The 23,052-nt window shown below is 40.7% G+C and overlaps 1 protein-coding gene across 1 annotated transcript in view; it reads left to right on the forward strand.

Moving 5' to 3' along the window:
* The window catches only part of LOC126251853 (death-associated protein kinase dapk-1-like), a 305,116-nt gene that overhangs the window by 9,341 nt on the left and 272,723 nt on the right, over positions 1–23,052 (forward strand). The window contains exons 2-3 of the mRNA XM_049952529.1: positions 1,024–1,166; positions 4,857–5,072. Of these exons, the coding sequence (XP_049808486.1) occupies positions 1,108–1,166; positions 4,857–5,072 (275 nt within the window). The 5' untranslated portion in view covers positions 1,024–1,107. The remainder of the gene's footprint in view (positions 1–1,023; positions 1,167–4,856; positions 5,073–23,052) is intronic.

Consider the following 23,052-nt stretch of genomic DNA (forward strand, 5'->3'; position numbering starts at 1 on the left):
ACTGTTGTCTGTGATTATTTGTTACTAGTAATGAGGCAAGAGAATATTATTTCTATCTCTCACTGTTATTTGGTCCAAACAACCAATACCATAAATTTCAGTGTGGCCATGACTCTGTTATTTCTGATATTTATCAATGCTGGTAGAAAATACTCAACCTGTCTACGTTATCAACGTAATTGGTCTGTGATGGTGAAACACTGTGCGTCATATTAAAAATCGCCTTCTTTAATTGTACCAGTACAGATCTCCATAGTAACTATTTATGCTGAATGTGTGCTACTTGCCAAAGTGGGTGGAGAGGGGGTGGGGGGAGGAATATTTTGTATAAAAAGACACCCTTGTTAGTGGGTGACTGTTGTACTAGACTTGTTCGTGTAAGTGAGACTTTAGATGCTGACGTGTATTTTCCTCACTGCTCATTGGAATTCCATGAATGCCAGTTCTCAATCTTTTAAAATTTCTTGTTTCATGGATGGACTGCTTGAGTCCTATCCATCCAAGCAACAGAGTTCTTATAGATCCTCAAACAATAAAACTAAAATACAGCAACTGGGCACCACTGTAATCAATATCATTTGGTGGTCTGAAGGAGAGAAGATAGTTTTGAGAAATTCTCCTTGTTACAGTGATACTGGTTAGAAGATATCATGTAATACTCAAATAGTGCTACAGGTGAGAAAACTGCAAAATTACTGTCATAAAGGAAACTGGATGACACTCTTATCATTTTTAAACTGTGCAACACACTCAGCCCATGGTAGGAGGCTGTGACATGGCTGCAAGATCACAGACATGATGTGAAAGAGTTACCCTGCTAACTGATGAAAAAGTTGAGTTTTTGGCCGTAAAAAATAGCTTTGCTAATCAATCAGAATAATGTTAATGGAAGGGTGTTTGTTTGTTTGGGCATGCATTTTCTCGTTTTATGAAGGTCAGTTCCTTTACATGTTCAGAATCCTTTTTAGCACAGAAACAAAACTGCCATTTAGTTGTTTCTGCATTTTGTTTTTTTTATTCCAGGGTAGCAAGACCGTATTCGTGAACTGAAAATTGTTGAATGCCATGGAGGCCTGATTGCTCGTCTTTCACATTGAGGAGTCACTTATGGACTTCATAACAGAACCTTTTGAAAATTTCTACGATGTGTTTGAGGATATTGGAAAGTAAGTTTTCTGTGTAATCTTACACCTTGCACCTAGTAACATTCATTTACTTTGAAATACAAATACTAGATTTCTATGAAGTCTCCTTCAGTACAGATTTGTTGATATACAAATAAAAAAAAGACAGAATAGGTCTTTTTTTTAAGTCACTTCTATACCTTCCTTTCCTAAGTAACTAATGAAATATTGACATGAAATTTGTTATTGAACATATGATACATGACCGAACATTTCATTATGGAAATCATCTTCACGAAGCAAAAATTTAACAGTGAGGACAGCTTCTGATTGCCTGCAATGTATCTCCCTGCTCTTGATCTGATAACAGATTTTCTGAAGCATATGTTGTTATGCCTGAGAAAAGATGTGAACAAACACGGTTGTGCCAAACTTGTGTGACACTCGTTATCATTGATTGCAGGTGCTTTGATGATAGAACATGTTTTCCACCAGCCCATCCAGTTTGTCTACCCCTCTTGCACATGCTTTTCTTACTGTTAACTCATGTAATATGCATGGATCAATACCATCTCCTAGGCAATGCTTTTTACATGTGTGACAATCATTGTCACACAACAAAATATCCTCATACTGTGAGACTGTGTAACAGGTCCCCCCAATGTAATTACCTTTAATGTATTCATTTCCCAACACCACAAATAGTTTTCCACAACTATTTTTACATCTCAGGTCTTTATTTGTTGATCTGCCTGGGTTTATTTAGTTTGTTTCCATTTAGCAAGTGTCTTTTAGGTTTATTTCCAGTGTTATCATGCAGTGCTTAATCCCCACACCCCCAAGCAAAGTGTACCACCTGTCACTACTAGTCATTTCCATTCCTATTCCAGTCGCAAATGGAGCAAGGGAAAAACAACTCAGTATGCCTCCGTATGAGCTCTAATTTCTCTTATCTTGTGTAAAACATAGTACCATATAATGTTTATGAAATGCAGCCTCATCAGTCAAAATCACCTGCCCCCAACCCCACAAGTGAAATGTCATAACCAAAAAATTTCTTTTCCTCATGTACCACCCCTCTTTTCACAATGATCTCCATGTCTTTGGAGTACAACAATCCATATCCCTCAGAAAAAAAATTCCTTGGGAAAGTTGCCCCTGAATTATCTCTGCTCTGAATTCAGTTATGCACTCCCAATTCTTTGCACCCTACCTTCCAAATTGAAATTATTGCTCTCTAATAACTGGAAGACCACTCCAAAGACCATTTCTTAAAGTTATCTAATTTTCTGTCATTCATCTCCTGTCTCAGAAAATCACTGCCCAACAGGATGTATCCTACCCCAATGAGACCTCCTTGTCAACCTCACGTACAACCTGAGCCAGTCTTGCTGACCTCTTCCATCTGCAAAGTCCTCCAAAATGCTCTCCCAACATCACACAAATCCCAGAATCCAAACAAACCCAGTAGTCTGTTGTCAAACTACTAACCAAGAACTTCAGTCCCACAGAGGATTCAGTCACTGTCAATGACATGCCCAAATTCAATCATGTTGGACTAATCAAACATCTACTATCACCTAACCCGTATATTGTAAACACGTAATTGCAATAATTCCTTTGACAAAACCTGACTAACAGCTAACGTTGAACCTTGACTCTCCCATTTCTTACCTCCCCTTCCCTTCCCCCCTCCCCCCCCCCCACACCCCCTGCCATCCACTCTACCAGTTACTTTCCAGGAATACCTTACTTGCAGCCTGGCCACATGTCTCTTCAAAAGAGAACACAAACCATTTCCCTCATTGCCTCTCCCTCACTCTCACTCCCTTTCCACCTGGATTCTTTTTTGTCACTGCCAATGTAACTTCCTCATAAAACAACATCCCCATATCCAGTGCTTTGCTGTCATTGAGCATTACTTCTTGCAGTATCCTGCTGGCTCCAGACACACCTGACTAGCTATGTTGTTACCTATAACTATTTCTCCTTTGATGAGAAAGTATGTAAAAATCTGTGACATGGCAATGGGCAGCCGTATGGCACCCTCTTGTGTCAACCTGTTTATGGGCTGTCTAGAGGAAGCTTTCCTAGCTACTCAATATCTTAAACCCTTTATCTGGTTCAAGTTCATTTCTGACATAAGGGACAAGATACTCTATCCTCTATCCTCAATCCTTCATAGTGTCAACATGTTCTGTGTCCATTTCACCAGATCTTCTTTGACTCATTGTACTACATTCCTAGAAGTTGACCTCCAACTTTCAGATAGCCTTATGAAAATCTCCATCCATGTAAACCCCACCAATTATCAACAGTATCTCCACTATGTCAGATGTCATCCGTTTCACATTAAAACATCCCTCATAAAAAGTCTAGCCAAACATGGACAGAACATCTGCAGTGCCAAGTAGTCCATTGCACATATGTTGTGATAGTCTTCAAAAACTCCAAATTTAGTCCACAAACAGATCTCCTGTGCCATAACATGTGCCCCTAGTTCTCCAACCATCCTCACAAACCAGCTGCGGAGGACAACTCCCAAGGCTGAACAGCAGCAACATGTATTTTGCCAGGACTTCTACCACTTTTCATTGTGCCCTGAAGTGAAGAGCACCCTTACCAAAATTCTCCCCACCTCCCCCAAAGTCTAATTCTGTGGAATATCCAGGTCCTTCCATGTGCCACGCCTGCACACAACCCCTTGCTACATGTAGTATATCCCTGTGGAAGACCATGTTGCAAGACTGTTCTCCGCACTCACCAAGAACATCCTACTCTAGTCCTCTCATACCAAATCTGCTGTATCTCAAGCACCACCACTAATCAAGGCAGTCCGTGGAAAAATGTGGCACTGAGCACAACATGCTCTATTTAAATGTCTGCTACACAATTTGTGCCATCTAGATGCCATCCCCCTACTCCCTCCCTCCTGCAGCTGTCCCACAATACCAGCTTTTATTTTCCGAATTACTTAGATGGGAAATGTCTCAATTTTCAGTAACTCTGGTGCCACGTCGATCTTCATCCTTATCCTCATGACATCCACTTTTCTCTGTGAATCTACTACCACAGAATAAATTCTGCTGTCTTTCTCTCCCTCTGTCGTATACCCCCCCCCCCCCCCCCCAGCCCACTCCTTCACATCATCGTGTGCTGCACACATCTTCCTCTTTCTCTACCAGGGAAAGTACACTAGTGTCATGTACCTTATCCATTTTCTTGCTGCCTCTTGCTCCCAGACATCAGCTTCCCCTCGTGCCCCTCCAACTCTCTCTTCCCTTAACCACCTCCTCCAATGCAAGCATTCACACCATACCTGTGACAAATGTAGGAATACCTGAAAAATATGCTTGCAGTTGACACTTTGAGACATTAGAAGAAATGAGACAAAAATGCAACCACGGATGAAGTTTTAAATGAATAAAACTAAATGCTTGGGATGAAATAAATACACATTTTTAGTAGGTACAATACAAATGTAGAAGTATACACTTTTTGTTTTTTATTATTTTTGTCTTTGCTGTCTGTTTAATTAGCATAATGTTGTGGAATTTCCTTAGCACATTTCATCTTCCATTGTATTTTTAAACTGTGTTTTTAGTTTTTTCCTATCCTAAAATCTACAACTGATGTTATACTTCTGATGTATGAATTGATACTATTTAAGTATAAGTACCATTGTTTTGTGTTCTGATAAACTTACAGCTGTGTACATGTGTTCTTCCTTAGAGGCCAATTTGCAGTGGTGCGACGCTGTCAAGAGAGGTCAACAGGACGGCAGTTTGCTGCCAAGTTTGTCAGAAAACGTCGTGTATGTCGAGGAGTATCCCAGGAAGACATACGACGTGAAGTGCACCTCTTGCGTCGCCTGGCTGGCCATCCACACCTTGTGACATTGCACCAAGCTTTTGACAGTCCTCGACATGCTGTCCTGGTTCTTGAGATGTAAGCATGAATATTCAAAAAACCCAACTACAGAAGTCAAAAATTCAAAGCTGCATTTATTTCTATAACAAAAATATTTGTCAGTGGTATCACTTGTGTGTGCATGCATGAGAAAATTTATAAAAGAACTACTTGGAACAAATATTTAAGACATGCTATACACATTGTAGAAAGTTAAGTTTTATTTTGTCCTGTCCATGCTGAGAGAAGATAATTGATCCTTGACATTGAGCTTGCAGGACTCTGCAGAGTTCTTAATGACATTGCTGCCTGATGACTCTGGCTTAAAAAGAATCAGAGAAACCTAGAACATTAAGGAAAAATATGAAAGACTACAAGAAAATTACAGTGCAGAATTTCTTTTTATTTAACAGGAAGTGTGCATGTCCATCAAACATTTGAAACAGTGAAAAGTGTGATAAATAGGTGGGATAAAAATAGAAATCTTTCAGGATATAAAGAAATAAGGAATGAAATCATGAGGAAAGAAATCACTCCCTACATGACAAAAATTGAAAGCAACATCTTACCCCATGAACTTGGAAAATGTGAGAAGCTGTAATTCCAAGGAAACAGGAAGACTGAACACAGCTAAAGTCATAATGGCATATATGCTTACTGAACATATTGGGCAAAATTCAAGAAAAGTTATTATTTACACACTTGACAAAAGCAAGCTCGTGAAAGTGTCTGTTGTAGCTTCATGGACTACTGCAAAGACTGAACACTGAAGTGATCCATTCCTTATACCCATCTGCAGAAAAATAAGTATAACAAAAGGTTAACCATAGGATTCTACTCATGAACCAACCTTCCGAGATATAAGTAAGGTGTTGCATCTGTAAAGATTTGAACAAACAGCACCAGTTTTTAAGGCTTCATAGACAGTGTCTTAATTACAGTTGCAGGGTACTTAAGAATTGAATATTAGTAATCTGGCACTAAATATAGTAAGTAATGCTTTGAGAATAAACTAAAAGTAGCTACTAACGAAATTACATATGTCTTGCTGAAGAGAAGGTTTTCCAAAACACAGAAAATTCGCATTACAAATGAACAAAGAAATTCTCTCTTGCATGAGATTGTGCCAATACCTTGACATTATTCTGTACAAGAAACAAAAATTTCAGGTCCTTACATGAGAAAGTGAGAAAGGAACTAAAATAATGAAAACATTGCAAATGTCCGTGTAAAAAACTTGTGGCTAAAACTGAAATATCATGAGGCATAATTTTCGACTTTTGTCACTTTTGGAGCATGCACATCTGAAAAAGTAAAAACTGATAGAACCCATATCGCCCCAGTATTGAATAAAAAGAGAGTGCTGCTGCAAATTGGTTATACAGTGTGTTTGGAAAGTCACTGTGAATTGGACTGTGGACCGTGGATGCAGATTATGTTGGAAGTTCGAAACAAAGTTGGCAGAATTCTTTCTTTCTTTCTTTCTTTCTTTTTTTTTTTTTTTTTTTAGATACACAAATGTTTTTTAAATTAATTTTGCATTTGCTTGACATTTAACTTTTGGTCCAGTAGATGAAAGCTACTGATAATGCAATGTGTAGTGTTTGTAAGTTCAAATTGTTTTTAAATTATGGTGCTTTCAACTGAGAAATGTAGTTTTCTTGTTGAACATGTGTTTCAACATTGCAATAAACATCAGATTTAGTGCAGGAGTCATTTGCTGAAAGAGTCTTGGAAACAGTTGTATCTTATTGCTGTTCAGTCAGTCATCTTATTGAGAAATTTTGAGAGACAGACTCAGTGTTAAATGACAAATGAACTGGAAGACTACCTAAACCAAATGAACAGATGTTGATGAATATTGTTGACTATATGCAGCGGAGCCCAGCAAAATCATGTGCATGTTGGCACAAGATAAAGATGTTGAGCTTACAAGCACACATAAAGCAGTTAGGCAAACATTGAAATTGTTTCCTTTGAAAGTGATAGCCATGCAAGAATTGCAAGATGCTAATAATGAAAAGAAAATTGGTTACTGCAGATGGTTTACATCTTTTACTGAGAGAAATACCATTAATATTATTTAGTATTCTTTATGTGATCTTCTGTGCAGTTGAACCCTGATTTTACTGGTCAGGCAATGTTAACACACAATTATGGTCAATGAAGAATCCTTGTGTAGTGCTTGAAATGCCATTTCATAATCAGAAAATTGGAGAATGGATAGCATTATCGAAATGGTGCAATATTGGGCCTGTATTTTGTGAAGAAACTGTGGGCAGTGACATTACTGTTTATTGATTCATGTTTCATTGGCCAACTAGTGGAAAATGAAATCAACTACTCATGGTTTCATCAAGATTCCACTACTGTGCGCACAACTACTGCTATGTGTCTTCTGGAAGAGCTTTTTGCAGAACAAGTCACTCAAAAAAACCTATGGCCCCTTCACTCCCTGGGCTTTACTCCACCAGAAATCTGTAGTATGTAGCAATCTCCCATGCACAGTTTGTGATTGAAAACAAGAAATAACTGTTTACGTAAGAAGTGTCAGATCTACTGAAGGTGTTTTCCAATAAAATTCAGCTGCTCAAACCTATGTATCCATCCACAGGTGTCATTTCCAACATATGTTGTAACTGCACAGTAACTTTCTGTTCATCCTGTGCCATGCAGGACAATATGAATTAAAATTCTGCTGAGAATGCTTGCATTCAACCCGTAGCCTTATATGCGCTTAAGAAGGCAGCAGCTTACTGTTTAAATAAAGGGAACCAAAAGAAAGTAGATAACATCTTTGGTAAGTTGGTAACATCAAAAGCTGATATTTATAAATGCTTGACAAAGAAATGGCAGCAGACATAAGAATGAAGACCCCATTAGCACCAGTCAAAGATACAAGAAAGTCAGACCACATTAATCTGACAAAAAGCTTGATACACTTTCTGCCTGAACATGATTCCTTCTCCTTTTACACTGTCTGGTCACACCAGTATGCCCACCTGTCAGAAGCCTAAATGATCATCTTTTGGAGTGCAGACCTCTGCAAGATGTGTAGGGAGAGTGTCAGTGAGGTTCTGGAAGGTACCAAAAGGAATGTGAAGCCATGCTGACTCCAGTGCCACGGCCAGCTGTGCTGAGTTTCTTGGCTGGGGTTCCGTAATGTGAACAGCCTGACTGAGGTGGTTCCACACTTTCTATGTAAGGTTTAAATCCAGACAGTTGGTGGTCAGGGACATATGGAAAATTCATCCTGATGCTCCTCAAACCACACATGCACACTGTGAGATGTTTGACATGTTGCATTATTATGATGCCATTTTGCTGAGGAAAATCGAACTGTATGTAGGATGGACATGGTCCCCAAGGATAGATGCATACTTCTGTTGCTCCATTGTGCCTTCTGTAAATAGGAACTCACCCAAGGATGCCACGAGAACATTTTCCAGACCATAAAGCTCCCCCCTTGTTTGCTATAAGATATTTCATGCCATACACACCAATGGCAATCTCTGTCCAATTGACCATAAAATATGGGTCATTTGAAAGGCCAACTGTAGCCACTCAGTGGACATCCAATTGTGGTAATGGCACATAAATTCCAATTTTGACACTGATGAACAGCAGCTAGCATGAGTGTCCAAAGCAGGCATACACAGCACTGTTCACTGGACGCTCATTAAGGAGATGCTGTTGCTAGTCTCTTGGTTCATCTGGGCAGTAAGTTGTTTAACAGTTGCATATATATTTGCCTCTACACATTTCCACAGCTGTCATTCGCCCCTGTCATTTACAGCCTGTGGTGCACCACAGTTGCCTCGGCTTGGCTTTGGAAAGCACCATTTTGCTGTGCACAGTATACTCTAACCATGTGAACAGTTTACAAACTGAGCCATTTCAGAAATGCTTTCGGAAATACAGAAGCGTCCGATCTTACCCGTCGGCTTTGACCCATGACGTCACAAATACCGCGGAAACGACCATAAACAACAATTCCAATATGGCGGATATAAAAACATCGAATACGTATTGTAAACACTGAAATACACAAGTTTCACAAAAAGCCTAATGAGTGTAACGGGACAAGCGTGGGAAATTGGGGGTTTTTGGGTGGGGAGAAACTAAATATGTCGTTATGCGGTGGGGGGAGTCTGCAGTGCCCCCCCATCCCCCCACAGGCTTCATTAGTGTCAAATCAATATTTTCGAATCATAGGCGGCCGCTGCCGCGGCCGCATTCCAAAAAAAAAACTCCCAACCTAACCTCAAGTGGGCTACGCTACAGATCAATATGTTCATCAAATTGCTTCATATTACGTATACATGTTCTTTAAACAAGAGTACATCAAACCATGTATTAGGTTTTCCGCGTCGTAATGACGTCACACACCACAACACGCTTACGTCACGGGTCAAAGCCGACGAGTAAGATCGGACCTTTCTGTTGACCCATGCTTTCACACTTATTCCAAAATCCAATCTTTCTAGGTGTTAGATAAACCGCTCCATTTCCACACTATGATAACTGCACTGTTTTCTACGTGCCCCAACATGCTTTGTATACCCTCCACTACTACTGCTGCTACCTGTTGTCTGTGAATAGTTATAGCACATTGACATTGAACATAGGTGGTGGTTGTGGGGTCCTGCCCACTCTTCTCTTATTGGGAGCCTAAAGGATGCTGCATTCTCGGATAGCTAACAACAATTTAAGCAAAACACATTAATAGTTTTTTATGACAATAAAGATGGTTGACAATAGTTAACTTTGGATATACAGTGAGTTGTTGTAAGCGATGGGCAACATGCAAACATTCAGTGTCATTTGCTATATGCAATGTTCATGCAAATTTGTCACACAGTTTGTGGATCTCTAATAATGGCTTTTGTGGTGCTCTAGTCTAAGGCGTGGTTTCTACTAGTGTCTGTCTTCTACTCTCCACCGAGGCTAGTAGGAGTGGCACTTATATTCTCCCCATATAGAGGCCGCTCCTGTCGTGGTGCAGTCCTAGTTAGCGGGCTATTGGCTGATGCCATCTCACAGCCTTCTTGTGCCTGTGTTTGTTGTTATGCTTGAACAGTGGTCACATTAATTTAATTGGGCCGTGTATTTTGGATGAAGGAAGAGAACAGACACAGCATTCAGTAAATGTGGAGTAAGCTGAAATGCCGAAGTAAGAATTCCATCAGATCCAAATGACATAGAAACAAGCATCTTCCAAGGAGGCACTGTGTATAACATAAGAAGAAATTAAGTGCTATGAAGAGAGTTGAATGAAATGGATAATAAATATTCTTTGAGACTGTTGGGGACCTCAAAGACTATGCTGTTCACATCAGCAAGTAGGAACTGGACAGCAACCATTAGCAAAAGGAAGACAGACCAAAGGCAAGACTGCTAAAGACATGCTACCAGCAAAGAGATGTACAAGAAGAAATTGCTGCTGTGAAGACATAGTATGCAAACTGGTAGGCAACATGGTTATGTAAAAGAACTCCTTGTACAACATTAATTTATTCTGTATGTCGTATAGGCCTAAACATCTATCTCAGGCTGCAGTAATCCTAGTCAATTTAAGTCATGAAATTATGACACAGAATTGTTGGGCAGTGCTTGCCTATATGAGAAATTACAGTACTGCTGATAGACACATGTACAGTACGTATGCTATACTAGCATTTGGAACTAATAGTTCCTTTCTCAAGAATAGAAGGGGGGTAGGTTGGGGAAAAATAAAAAGAAAGGCCAGTTCATTCAGAACCGAGGATGAGAGCAACCTCACCTGTCAACAAACTGTTAGATCTATACGTATTTACGAAGGCAGCAGCTTACTGCTTAAAGAAAGGAAACCAAAAAGAAGTTGAGGACGTCTTTGGGAAGTTTAAAGCTGAGATTTATAAATTACATGACCATAATGCAGATAAACTTCAACAATTACGGGAAGGACTTATTACTGTAGACCTAAAATCAAACTGTAACTTGACTAAAGTGGTGTAGAATGAATACACTGAAAAGAAAATATTATATATTTGCAATGAAGCTGCAAAGCCAATTAATGAGTGTTGCTATTTAAAAAAGCTGGAGACAGGGATTAGCTGGGTGACGAGAGAAGTCAGAAGATTAAAATGTCTTGCAGTACTTTTGGTTAACTAAATAGCATCCAAAACTAAGCTTACACTGTGTCTGAAACACGAAGTAATCATTGTTAATTAACAGTTTTGACTAATAGTAGTTAAGAAAACCTTTCTGTAACTGAGTGTTGCTCAGTGAGCATTGGAGATATCCGTGTCAGGAATTATTAGGAGCAACGGGAAAGCAAACAAATGGATCTTGAACAGACTAGAATGGAAGACAGTTATGACTATAATGAAAATGTAGTGGAGATTGGTGAAGCCAGGTTAGACCGTCAGTGAGAGAGCACTTTGATTTCCTGCTGCTAATAAGGCGAGTACACCGTTCGCTTGTTACACATTTTTACGAGCTTCAAACAGGTACAACTTATTTCAGTTATCTGGGTAGTTACTATTTTATTTTTGTAATTTCTTGCGTGTTTGAGTGCCTACTAGACACAACCTTTTATTTTAATAACAGTGTAGTGTACAGTATCGCCGTTGCTATCGACCCTCGTATCGTACAGGCTTTTGTTTGTTTGGTTAGAACAGCTCAGTGTCGGTTAGACCGTCAGTGAGAGAGTACTTCGATTTCCTGCTGCTAATAAGGCGAGTACACCGTTCGCTTGTTACACATTTTTACGAGCTTCAAACAGGTACAACTTATTTTCAGTTATCTGGGTAGTTACTATTTTATTTTTGTAATTTCTTGCGTGTTTGAGTGCCTACTAGACACAACCTTTTATTTTAATAACAGTGTAGTGTACAGTATCGCCGTTGCTATCGACCCTCGTATCGTACAGGCTTTTGTTTGTTTGGTTAGAACAGCTCAGTGTCGGTTAGACCGTCAGTGAGAGAGCACTTTGATTTCCTGCTGCTAATAAGGCGAGTACACCGTTCGCTTGTTACACATTTTTACGAGCTTCAAACAGGTACAACTTATTTCAGTTATCTGGGTAGTTACTATTTTATTTTTGTAATTTCTTGCGTGTTTGAGTGCCTACTAGACACAACCTTTTATTTTAATAACAGTGTAGTGTACAGTATCGCCGTTGCTATCGACCCTCGTATCGTACAGGCTTTTGTTTGTTTGGTTAGAACAGCTCAGTGTCGGTTAGACCGTCAGTGAGAGAGCACTTCGATTTCCTGCTGCTAATAAGGCGAGTACACCGTTCGCTTGTAGGGTAAACATAGTCATGTGTAGGGACTGTGGTTGTTGTGAGCGGACGCAAGGAGAATTGGCCACTCTTCGGGGGCAGGTGGAGGCTTTGTCTGTTAGGCTCATCGAGCTCGAGGCGCAGGCGTCGGCTCGTAGTGGCGTTGGGGCAACTGTGGTGAGACCTATGCCTACTTCGGTGGCCTTGGAATCGCATGGAACCCCTGATGTCGCTGCGTCTTCCGGCAGTGAGCATCTTACCGGTCAGCCATCACTCCAGGGTGAATGGCGGACAGTGGTGGGCTCGCGCGTGCCTGGCCGAAAGGCGAAGGTGGGATCTGGCCGCGTGGCAGCTGCCTTACCCCTTTCCAACAGGTACGGGGTACTTCCTAGTGGTGATGACATCGTTTCCGAGCCACCACAGGATGCCTCGCCTGTTGGGCCAGTGGCCGATTCTCCGGCAAGGTCCCGACAGTCACAGAGGGCGGGCCTATTAGTTATAGGGAGCTCCAACGTTAGGCGGGTTATGGAGCCCCTTAGGAAAATAGCGGGTAGGTCGGGGAAGAATGCCAGTGTGCACTCGGTGTGCTTGCCGGGGGGTCTCGTCCGTAATGTGGAGGAGGCCCTTCCGGCAGCTATTGAACGCACTGGGTGTGACCGGCTGCAGATAGTAGCACATGTCGGAACGAATGACGCCTGCCGCTTGGGTTCTGAGGCCATCCTTGGTTCCTTCCGGCGACTGGCTGATTTGGTGAAGACAACCAGCATCGCACGCGGAGTGCAAGCTGAGCTTAATATCTGCAGCATAGTGCCCAGAGTCGATCGCGGTCCTCTGGTTTGGAGCCGTGTGGAGGGTCTAAACCAGAGGCTCAGACGACTCTGCGACTATAATGGTTGCAAATTCATCGACCTCCGTTATTGGGTGGAGAACTGTAGGGCCCCCCTAGACAGGTCAGGCGTGCACTACACACCGGAAGCAGCTACTAGGGTAGCAGAGTACGTGTGGCGTGCACACGGGGGTTTTTTAGGTTAGAGGGACCCCCCCTTGGGCGAAACGATAAAATACCTGACGGCTTACCAGAGAGGACATCATCATCGTTGATAAAGAACGTCCGTCCTCAGAGACCAAAAACAGGAAAAGTCAACGTAATATTGGTAAACTGCAGGAGTATCCAGGGCAAGGTTCCTGAATTAGTATCTCTTATTGAAGGAAATAGTGCGCATATAGTATTAGGAACGGAAAGTTGGTTAAAACCGGAAGTGAACAGTAACGAAATCCTAGACACAGAATGGAATATATACCGCAAGGATAGGATAAACGCCAATGGTGGAGGAGTATTTATAGCAGTAAAGAATTCAATAATATCCAGTGAAGTTATTAGCGAATGCGAATGTGAAATAATCTGGGTTAAGTTAAGTATCAAAGGTGGGTCAGATATGATAGTCGGATGCTTCTATAGACCACCTGCATCAGCAACCGTAGTAGTTGAGCGCCTCAGAGAGAACCTGCAGAACGTCGTGAAGAAGTTTCGTGATCATACTATTGTAATAGGGGGAGACTTCAATCTACCAGGTATAGAATGGGATAGTCACACAATCAGAACTGGAGCCAGGGACAGAGACTCTTGTGACATTATCCTGACTGCCTTGTCCGAGAATTACTTCGAGCAGATAGTTAGAGAACCAACTCGTGAAGCTAACGTTTTAGACCTCATAGCAACAAATAGACCGGAACTTTTCGACTCCGTGAATGTAGAAGAGGGTATCAGTGATCATAAGTCAGTGGTTGCATCAATGACTACAAGTGTAATAAGAAATGCCAAGAAAGGAAGGAAAATATATTTGCTTAACAAGAGTGATAGGGCACAAATCGCAGAATATCTGAGTGACCACCATCAAACGTTCATTTCTGAGGAAGAGGATGTGGAACAAAAATGGAAAAAATTCAGAAACATCGTCCAGTACGCCTTAGATAAGTTCGTACCGACTAAGGTCCAAAGCGAGGGGAAAGATCCACCGTGGTATAACAATCATGTACGAAAGGTACTACGGAAACGAAGAAAGCTTCATCATAGGTTTAAGAGTAGTCGAATCATAGCTGATAAGGAAAAGCTGAACGAAGCGAAAAAGAGCGTAAAGAGAGCAATGAGAGAAGCATTCAACGAATTCGAACATAAAACATTGGCAAACAATCTAAACAAGAACCCTAAAAAGTTTTGGTCATATGTAAAATCGGTAAGCGGATCTAAATCCCCTATTCAGTCACTCGTTGACCACGATGGCACCGAAACAGAGGACGACCGAAGAAAGGCAGAAATACTGAATTCAGTGTTCCGAAACTGTTTCACTGCGGAAAATCGTAACACGGTCCCTGACTTCAGCCGTCGCACGGACGCCAAAATGGAAAATATTGAAATAAACGATATCGGAATTGAAAAACAACTGCTATCACTTAGTAGCGGAAAAGCATCCGGACCAGACGAGATACCCTTAAGATTCTACAGTGATTATGCTAAAGAACTTGCCCCCTTTCTATCAGCAATTTATCGTAGATCGCTGGAAGAACGTAAAGTACCTAGCGACTGGAAGAAAGCGCAGGTCGTTCCCATTTTCAAGAGGGGTCATAAATCAGATGCGAATAATTATAGGCCTATTTCGCTTACGTCAATCTGTTGTAGAATAATGGAACATGTTTTGTGTTCTCGTATTATGACGTTCTTAGATAATACAAATCTCCTTCATCATAACCAACATGGATTCCGCAAACAGAGATCATGTGAAACTCAGCTCGCCCTATTTGCCCAAGAAATTCACAGTGCCGTAGACACTGGCGAGCAGATTGATGCCGTATTCCTGGACTTCAGGAAGGCATTTGATACGGTTCCGCACTTACGTTTAGTGAAAAAAATACGAGCTTACGGAATATCGGACCAGGTTTGTGATTGGATTCAGGATTTCCTAGAAGAAAGAACACAACATGTCATTCTTAACGGTTCAAAATCTGCAGATGTAGAGGTAATTTCGGGAGTACCGCAGGGAAGCGTGATAGGACCTTTATTGTTTACAATTTACATAAATGACTTAGTTGACAACATCGGTAGCTCCGTGAGGCTATTTGCAGATGACACGGTTGTCTACAAGAAAGTAGCAACATCAGAAGACTCATACGTACTCCAGGAGGACCTGCAGAGGATTAATGCATGGTGCGACAGCTGGCAGCTTTCCCTAAACGTAGATAAATGTAATATAATGCGCATACATAGGGGCAGAAATCCATTCCAGTACGATTATGCCATAGGTGGTAAATCATTGGAAGCGGTAACGACCGTAAAATACTTAGGAGTTACTATCCGGAGCGATCTGAAGTGGAATGATCACATAAAACAAATAGTGGGAAAAGCAGGCGCCAGGTTGAGATTCATAGGAAGAATTCTAAGAAAATGTGACTCATCGACGAAAGAAGTAGCTTACAAAACGCTTGTTCGTCCGATTCTTGAGTATTGCTCATCAGTATGGGACCCTTACCAGGTTGGATTAATAGAAGAGATAGACATGATCCAGCGAAAAGCAGCGCGATTCGTCATGGGGACATTTAGTCAGCGCGAGAGCGTTACGGAGATGCTGAACAAGCTCCAATGGCGGACACTTCAAGAAAGGCGTTACGCAATACGGAGAGGTTTATTATCGAAATTACGAGAGAGCACATTCCGGGAAGAGATGGGCAACATATTACTACCGCCCACATATATCTCGCGTAATGATCACAACGAAAAGATCCGAGAAATTAGAGCAAATACGGAGACTTACAAGCAGTCGTTCTTCCCACGCACAATTCGTGAATGGAACAGGGAAGGGGGGATCAGATAGTGGTACAATAAGTACCCTCCGCCACACACCGTAAGGTGGCTCGCGGAGTATAGATGTAGATGTAGAATGGATGGCAGATGGATAGAGGATATTTTTTTGCTGGATTCCAAAAAGCGATAAAAATGACATTTTGTTCATTCATTCTTAAACCTATTGTATTGTATACATTCCTTAAAGAAGGAGAAGAGCCTTCAGGAATGTGTAAGGAGTGAAGATATACATTAATTGGCAGAATTAGCCATTGCACACTTCTGTAAAGTGTACTAACAACCAGTTTCACTTATTGCTGATCTAGTCACTTTGATAAGTGTGGGAATTAACTCTTAATTACTCTTTTAGATTGAAAAGCAGCTACTTAAAAAAGAGGCCACAGTTCTTCGTCTTTCACTACTCAGCTGCTATTGTTATCTAAAGTTTCACACCAAGCTGTCAGCTGTCTATATATTGGTAAAATTAAAGCCTGTTTAATGCGAAAAATACTGTGATGTAAAAATAATTGCAACACCAAAAATTGATTAATGTAGAGTAGTGAAATTTCAGGAATACATTTGTCAAGGTAATATATCTACGTTATTAACATTGCAAGATCACGGGTTAATGTAAGTGTGAGATATGAAATGCCAGTATGTTAATATCTGGTGTAACTGCTAGAATGTTGAATGCAAACATCCAAATGTGCATGCGTTGTGTTGCACAGATGCCAGATGTCAGGTTTTGGGATGGAGTTCAATGTCTGTTGCACGTGGTTGGTGAATGATGCTGGATTTGTCATCCAATGATGTCCTATATATGCTCAATTGAAGACAAATGTGGTGATCAAGAAGGCCAAGGAATCGTGTCGAGACTCTATAGAGCACGTGGGCGAGTGTTACCCTGTTGGAAAACACCCCTTGGAATGCTGTTCATGAATGGTAGCACAATATGTCGAATCACCAGCTTGACATACAGATTTGCAGTGCAGCTGCCTTAAAAAAAAAAAAAAAAAAAAAAAAAATGCAGGATGCATGGGATAGCCGCAAGAGTGCTCCTGCTGTCATACGAAATCGCACCCCAGACAATAATTCCAGGTGTAGGTCCGGTGTGTCTACCATTCCGACAGGTTGGTTGCATGTCCGCAACTTGCCTCTTGTCTGCAGCTCGTGGTCTCGCGGTCGCATTCTTGCTTCCCGAGCATGGGGTCCCAGGTTTGATTCCTGACGGGGACAGGGATTTTCACCTGGCTCGAGATGACTGAGTGTTTGTGTTGTCCTCATCATTTCATCATCATTCATGAAAGTGCTGAGATTGGACTGAATGGAGGTTGGAAATTTGTACGGGCGCTGATAAACGCGCAGTTGAGCGTCCCACAAACCAATCATAATCATCATCATCATCATCATCATCATCATCATCATCATCATCATCATCAACTGGCCTCCTTCTAATCAACACACGGCCATCACAGGCACCGAGGCAGAACCAGCTTTCATCAGAAAACACAACATACCTCCATCCGGCCCTCCAATGAGCTCGCACTTGACATCACTGAAGTTGCAAAATAGTGGTTTGGGGTCAATGGAATTCACTCTACAGGGCGTCTGGCTTGGAGCTGTCCTTGAAGTAACCGGTTTGCAACAGTTTTGTGTCACTGTGGTGTCAACTGCTGCTCAGATTGCTGCTGCAGATGCAGTATGTCGCACCAGTGCCATATGCCAAACACAGTGGTCTTTCCTCTTGGTAGCGCCATATGGCCATCCGGAGCCATGTCTTGCAACTGTACATTCTAGTGACCATTGCTGCAAGTAATCATGTACAGTGGCTACATTTCTGACAAGTTTTTCTACAATATCACAGAAGGAATCCAGCTTCTTGTAGCCCAATTACACAACCTTGTTCAAACCCTGTGAGATGTGGTCAATGGGGTCTTCGTTGCCTTAAAAGCATTCTTGACCAACATCAATTCACCACGTCCAGAATGTATTTAACGCAAACCTGATTTGCTTCCTCATATTGGCACTACAAGCACCATTCTTCTGCAACTGGTGTGAAAATTTAGTAGATATCATCTTTCAGATGTAGAAACACACCTTCATGGTGTTGGCAATGTAGCATTAACTGAAACTCTCATTCCCAAATTCAACCATTCTGGTAACATGCAGAAGGATTGGGCAAATAGGTACTCTTTTACTCAAATAAAGTAGAAGCACCTAATGGAAGGTGGCCAGATGACATTCGGAAACATGCAACTAGTTCTGTAGGAGGTCTTCATCAAGCAACAGATGTCAAATGTTTATGGTTTTTGTAGTCATTAGATTAGTTTTTATTATTTGTGATAGTGGTTTTTTACTAACAACAACAACAACAACGACGACAATATAATAATAAAACCAGGTCCATGGGCCAGACACAAATGAAACTGCATACACAGTAAATCACCAGCTATACATTGCAGGAATTGAAACTGCTTCAGTGAAAAGACTAGAAAAACACCTTGGGAATATATTCATTCAGACGCCAGACCACACATATGCTCCTGAACATGAAACGTTTTCATGTTTCATTTACTGTATTTGCAATAACTTTCTATGGTGTAGAATGTAATTGGCTTACAAAAGTGAATGTGTGGTAAAATTCTTATTATTTACATAATTGGTTGTACGCTACATTCACATATTGCATAATTTGGGTTTAATGAAATGCACAGTCTGTGTCATAGATAGTCTTCCCACCAATTCCAGCTTTTCTGAATTGCACAGGTGGGAACTCTCCCTGCAGCATGTCCTTCATTCCCATAATCTTCTTGCTACAACCTTCACTTGTCCCTGTCCTCCATCTGCCTGTCCTCTTCCTTAGTCCCACTCCAGCATTATACAAGCCTTCTATCCCACAACACACCGGCATACACCTTTCCCCTTCTCTGATCTTCTCTTCTCCCTTTCCCCTCTCCAATCATAGCCTCCTGATGCTGCACTTAGCAGCCCACTATCCTGTCCCATATTATCCCTATAGGCCCCTGCAGGCAGCACTTAGGCCTTCCCTCACCCTTATCCAATATCCCTCCCCATCCCTGCCACACTTCTTTGGTATCCCCACTATCCCCTCCAGCTAGATTGGTGCTCACCTCAGATACAGTCACATTTGGGCCTAACACCAAGAGACAACAGTGACCATGTATGTGTGTTTTCTATATCTGATGAAGGACCTAGTCCAATGGGTGAATAATAACTAGGAGTCTTTTTCTCATTCTGTCCGTCTGCCACTCAATGTCTCCTGTATGTGGTGTGTAGCATCTGCCCATTATTAATATTGTTGTTCCATACCATGTTTTTCATTGTTTAATCTTTAAACACACACACACACACACACACACACACACACACACAAAAAAAAAGAGAGAGAGAGAGAGAGAGAGAGAGAGAGAGAGACTGTACAATGTTTGTTTTTTTTGTTTGTTTTTTTTTTTTCTTTTTTTTTTCTTTTCTTGTGTGTGTGTGTGTGTGTGTGTGTGTGTGTGTGTTGAGAAGGAAAGTCGAGATTCGAGAGAAAGTTTTTACATTGTGTGAGCTGTGTTGAGTGAGTTGTGTTGAATAAGAAAATACCTGGAGGATTGAGTCACTGGTCTGGGTGCTGAAGTGGAATTGGGTGTAAACAGGAGAGTGGGTAAAGGCAGATGAAGGGTAGGGATTAGCAGATATTAAGATGAGGTGTTCTTGGAGTGATAGATATGTGCGAGAAGATTTCCCACTTTGCAATTCAGAAAAATTGTTGTTGGGGAGAGACTTAAAATATTATTGCTTGTAATGCATCTGCTGGAGTCAGTGACATTATTTTCAGAATGAATCTTTCATTCTGTAGCATGGTCTGTTTGGTTGTTGTCATTTGTCTACTTGGATAATTTGTGCTCTGATCGGTGTAGAACACCGGGCTGTGGTTGCAGTGAATTTGGCATTTTATGTAACTGATTTTGAGGGTGGCTTTACCTTTGGTAGGGATAGGAAATCCACTGTCTCTTCCATGGGAATAAGACCTGTTTAGCAAAAGACTAGGAACAGTGAGGCTGCATGGGGCTTAGATATGGACAAGGATATTGCATAATTTGGTTCAACAGTGGAATACCCTGAGATGTATGGACAAAGTTTGTGGGGAAATATTCACAATGGGGTGTAATCAGAATCCTGGAGCAGTATCTTATTTAGTCATTCCAGTTTTGGATGATATTGAGTGATGAAGAGGCATACTTTTGTGCTTGGCCAGTAGAAGTACGGCCATAGGCCATAGATGATCTGTTTCTTGACAAGATTGGGAAGGTAATTTTTTCTTCAAAGTTCTTGGGAAGACCTAACCATACTTGCCACTTTGAGTACCTTTCCCGTAGGTGGCTGTCCTGCATTGGAGGGACATTTTTATGTGGGATTGACAATAGCAGTGAAAGTGGTTAATAGGTTTGATCAGAACATCTTCATTTGGATTTCCTATCAATGCAAAGAGACAAAAAAGGGGGAAGAGCAGATTTCCATTTTTCTACTTATTTTATCGTAGAACTGTTGTCTTCTTCATTAATACATTGTTGGAAACTGTCTATGGCATTTATTTTCCTGAAACATGGAACATTTTGTGAAAAGAATTTTTATGTCACACACTATAGTTTAATGTAAATGAATAAATAAACCACATAATTTTCAATATGCTGCATAGTGTGACGAAAGTCTAAACATTCTAGTGGGAAAAATGTGATTGTATTCTGAATGGAATGTAACAACATGAGAGAAGGAAAGTTGCTACTCACCATATAGAGGAGATGCTGAGCCGCGATAGGCACAATATCTTTTTATTGTGCGTATCGCGACTCAGCATCTCCGCTATATGGTGAGTAGCAACTTTCCTTCTCTCGTATTGTTGATTGTATTCTGAAATGCACTTCTGATTGTAAACTTTTTTCTCCTTTAGGTTTTATGGTTCTTGACGGCTGCGCTTCATTTCATCTATGAATTAGAATTAGAAACTGTTATTCCATTTCATTTGAATTAAAATTTGAATCACATTTACACTTTCATTGCAGGTCTCAAGTGCCTTGCAGACTACTTGTAGTAGTCACCTTCTTTCACCATTTCAGCATTTTTAATATGCATAAGATATTTTTCATTACTCAGAACTGATAAATGTTGAAAACTGTGTTTTCAACTACCATTTAACTACTGCTCAATGCTTTTAACTATGTGATATTTGTCTTTATAGATTGCAATAATTCTACTTGAAAAACCAGTACATGCTACCCTTTATTGTGTTGCCAAATACAAGATGTAATTGTTTTAGGTTCTGGTGTTATAAAGCAGTTTTATTGCTCTAAGTTGAATATTGTGGTATGTTGTTGTTGTTATTGGTGGTGGTCGTGGTGGTGGTGCAACACTCATCATTTCTTTCAATTGTTACATAATTTCGCAAGTTTTGCTGCCTGTGTTCTGTCCTAAGATGTTGTTGTTGTGGTCTTCAGTGCAGAGACTGGTTTGATGCAGCTGTCCATGCTACTCTGTCCTGTGCAAGCCTCTTCATCTCTGAGTAACTACTGCAATCTACATCCTTCTGAATCTGCTTACTGTATTCATCTCTTGGTCTCCCTCTATGATTTTTACGCCCCATGCTTCCCTATAGTAATAAATTTGTGATCCCTTAATGCCTCAGACTGTTTCCTACCAGGTGATCCCTTCTTCTAGTCAGGTTGTGCCACAGTTTTTTCTCCCCAGTTGTATTCAGTACCTCCTCAATAGTTATGTGGTCTACCCATTTAATCTTCGGCATTGTTTTATAGCACTACATTTCAAGAGCTTCTATTCTCTTCTTGTCAAACTATTTATTATCTATGTTTCACTTCCGTACATGACTACACTCCATATAAATACTTTCAGGAAAGGCTTCCTGACATGTAAATCTATACTAGACGTTAACAGATTTCTCTTTTTCATCAGAAACACTTTTCTTGTCATTACTATCCTACATTTTATATCGTCTGTACTTTGACAATCATAATTTATTTTGCTGCCCAAATGGTGGAACTTGTCTACTACTTGAAGTGTCTCATTTCCTAATCTAATTCCCTCATCACCACCTGATTTAATTCGACTATGTTTCGTTATCCTTGTTGTGGCTTTGTTGCTGCACATCTTATGCCCTCTTTTTCAAAACACTATCCTTTCTGTTCAGCTGCTCTTCCAATCCTTTGCTGTCTCTGACAGAATTACAATGTAATCGACAAACTTCAAAGTTCTTATTTCTTCTCCCTGGACTTTATTTCCTTCTCTAATTTTTTCTCTTGTTTCCTTTACAGCTTGCTCATTATACAGATTAAATAACATCAGGGGTAGGCTACAATCCTGTCTTACTCCCTTCTCAACCACTGCTTCCATTTCGTGACCCTCAACTCTTGTAAAGGCCATCTCGTTTCTGTACAAGTTGTAAATAACCTTTTGCTCCCTGTATTTTATCCCTGCCATCTTTAGAATTTGAAAGAGAATATTTCAGTCAACATTGTCAAAAGCTTTTTCTAAATCTACAAATGCTATAACCATTGGTTTGCCTTTCCTTTACCTAACTTCTAAGCTAAGTCGTAGGGTCAGTGTTGTCTTGCATGTTCCTATATTTCTCCAGAATCCAAACTGATGTTCCCCGAGATCAGCTTCTACCAGTTTTTCCATTCTTCTGTAAAGAATTTGCGTTAGTATTTTGCAATTGTGACTTATTAAACAGATAGTTCGGAAATTTTCACATCTGTCAGCACCTGCTTTCTTTGGAACTGGAACTATTATATTCTTCTTGAAGTCTGAAGGTATTTTGCCTGTCTTGTATGTCTTGCTTAACTCTAATGATTTTAATTTCTCGTTTGTTATTCCACATTTATATTAATAAAACTGCA

This window comes from Schistocerca nitens, chromosome 4 (assembly GCF_023898315.1).
Source record: "Schistocerca nitens isolate TAMUIC-IGC-003100 chromosome 4, iqSchNite1.1, whole genome shotgun sequence".
Taxonomy (NCBI): Eukaryota; Metazoa; Arthropoda; class Insecta; order Orthoptera; family Acrididae; genus Schistocerca; species Schistocerca nitens.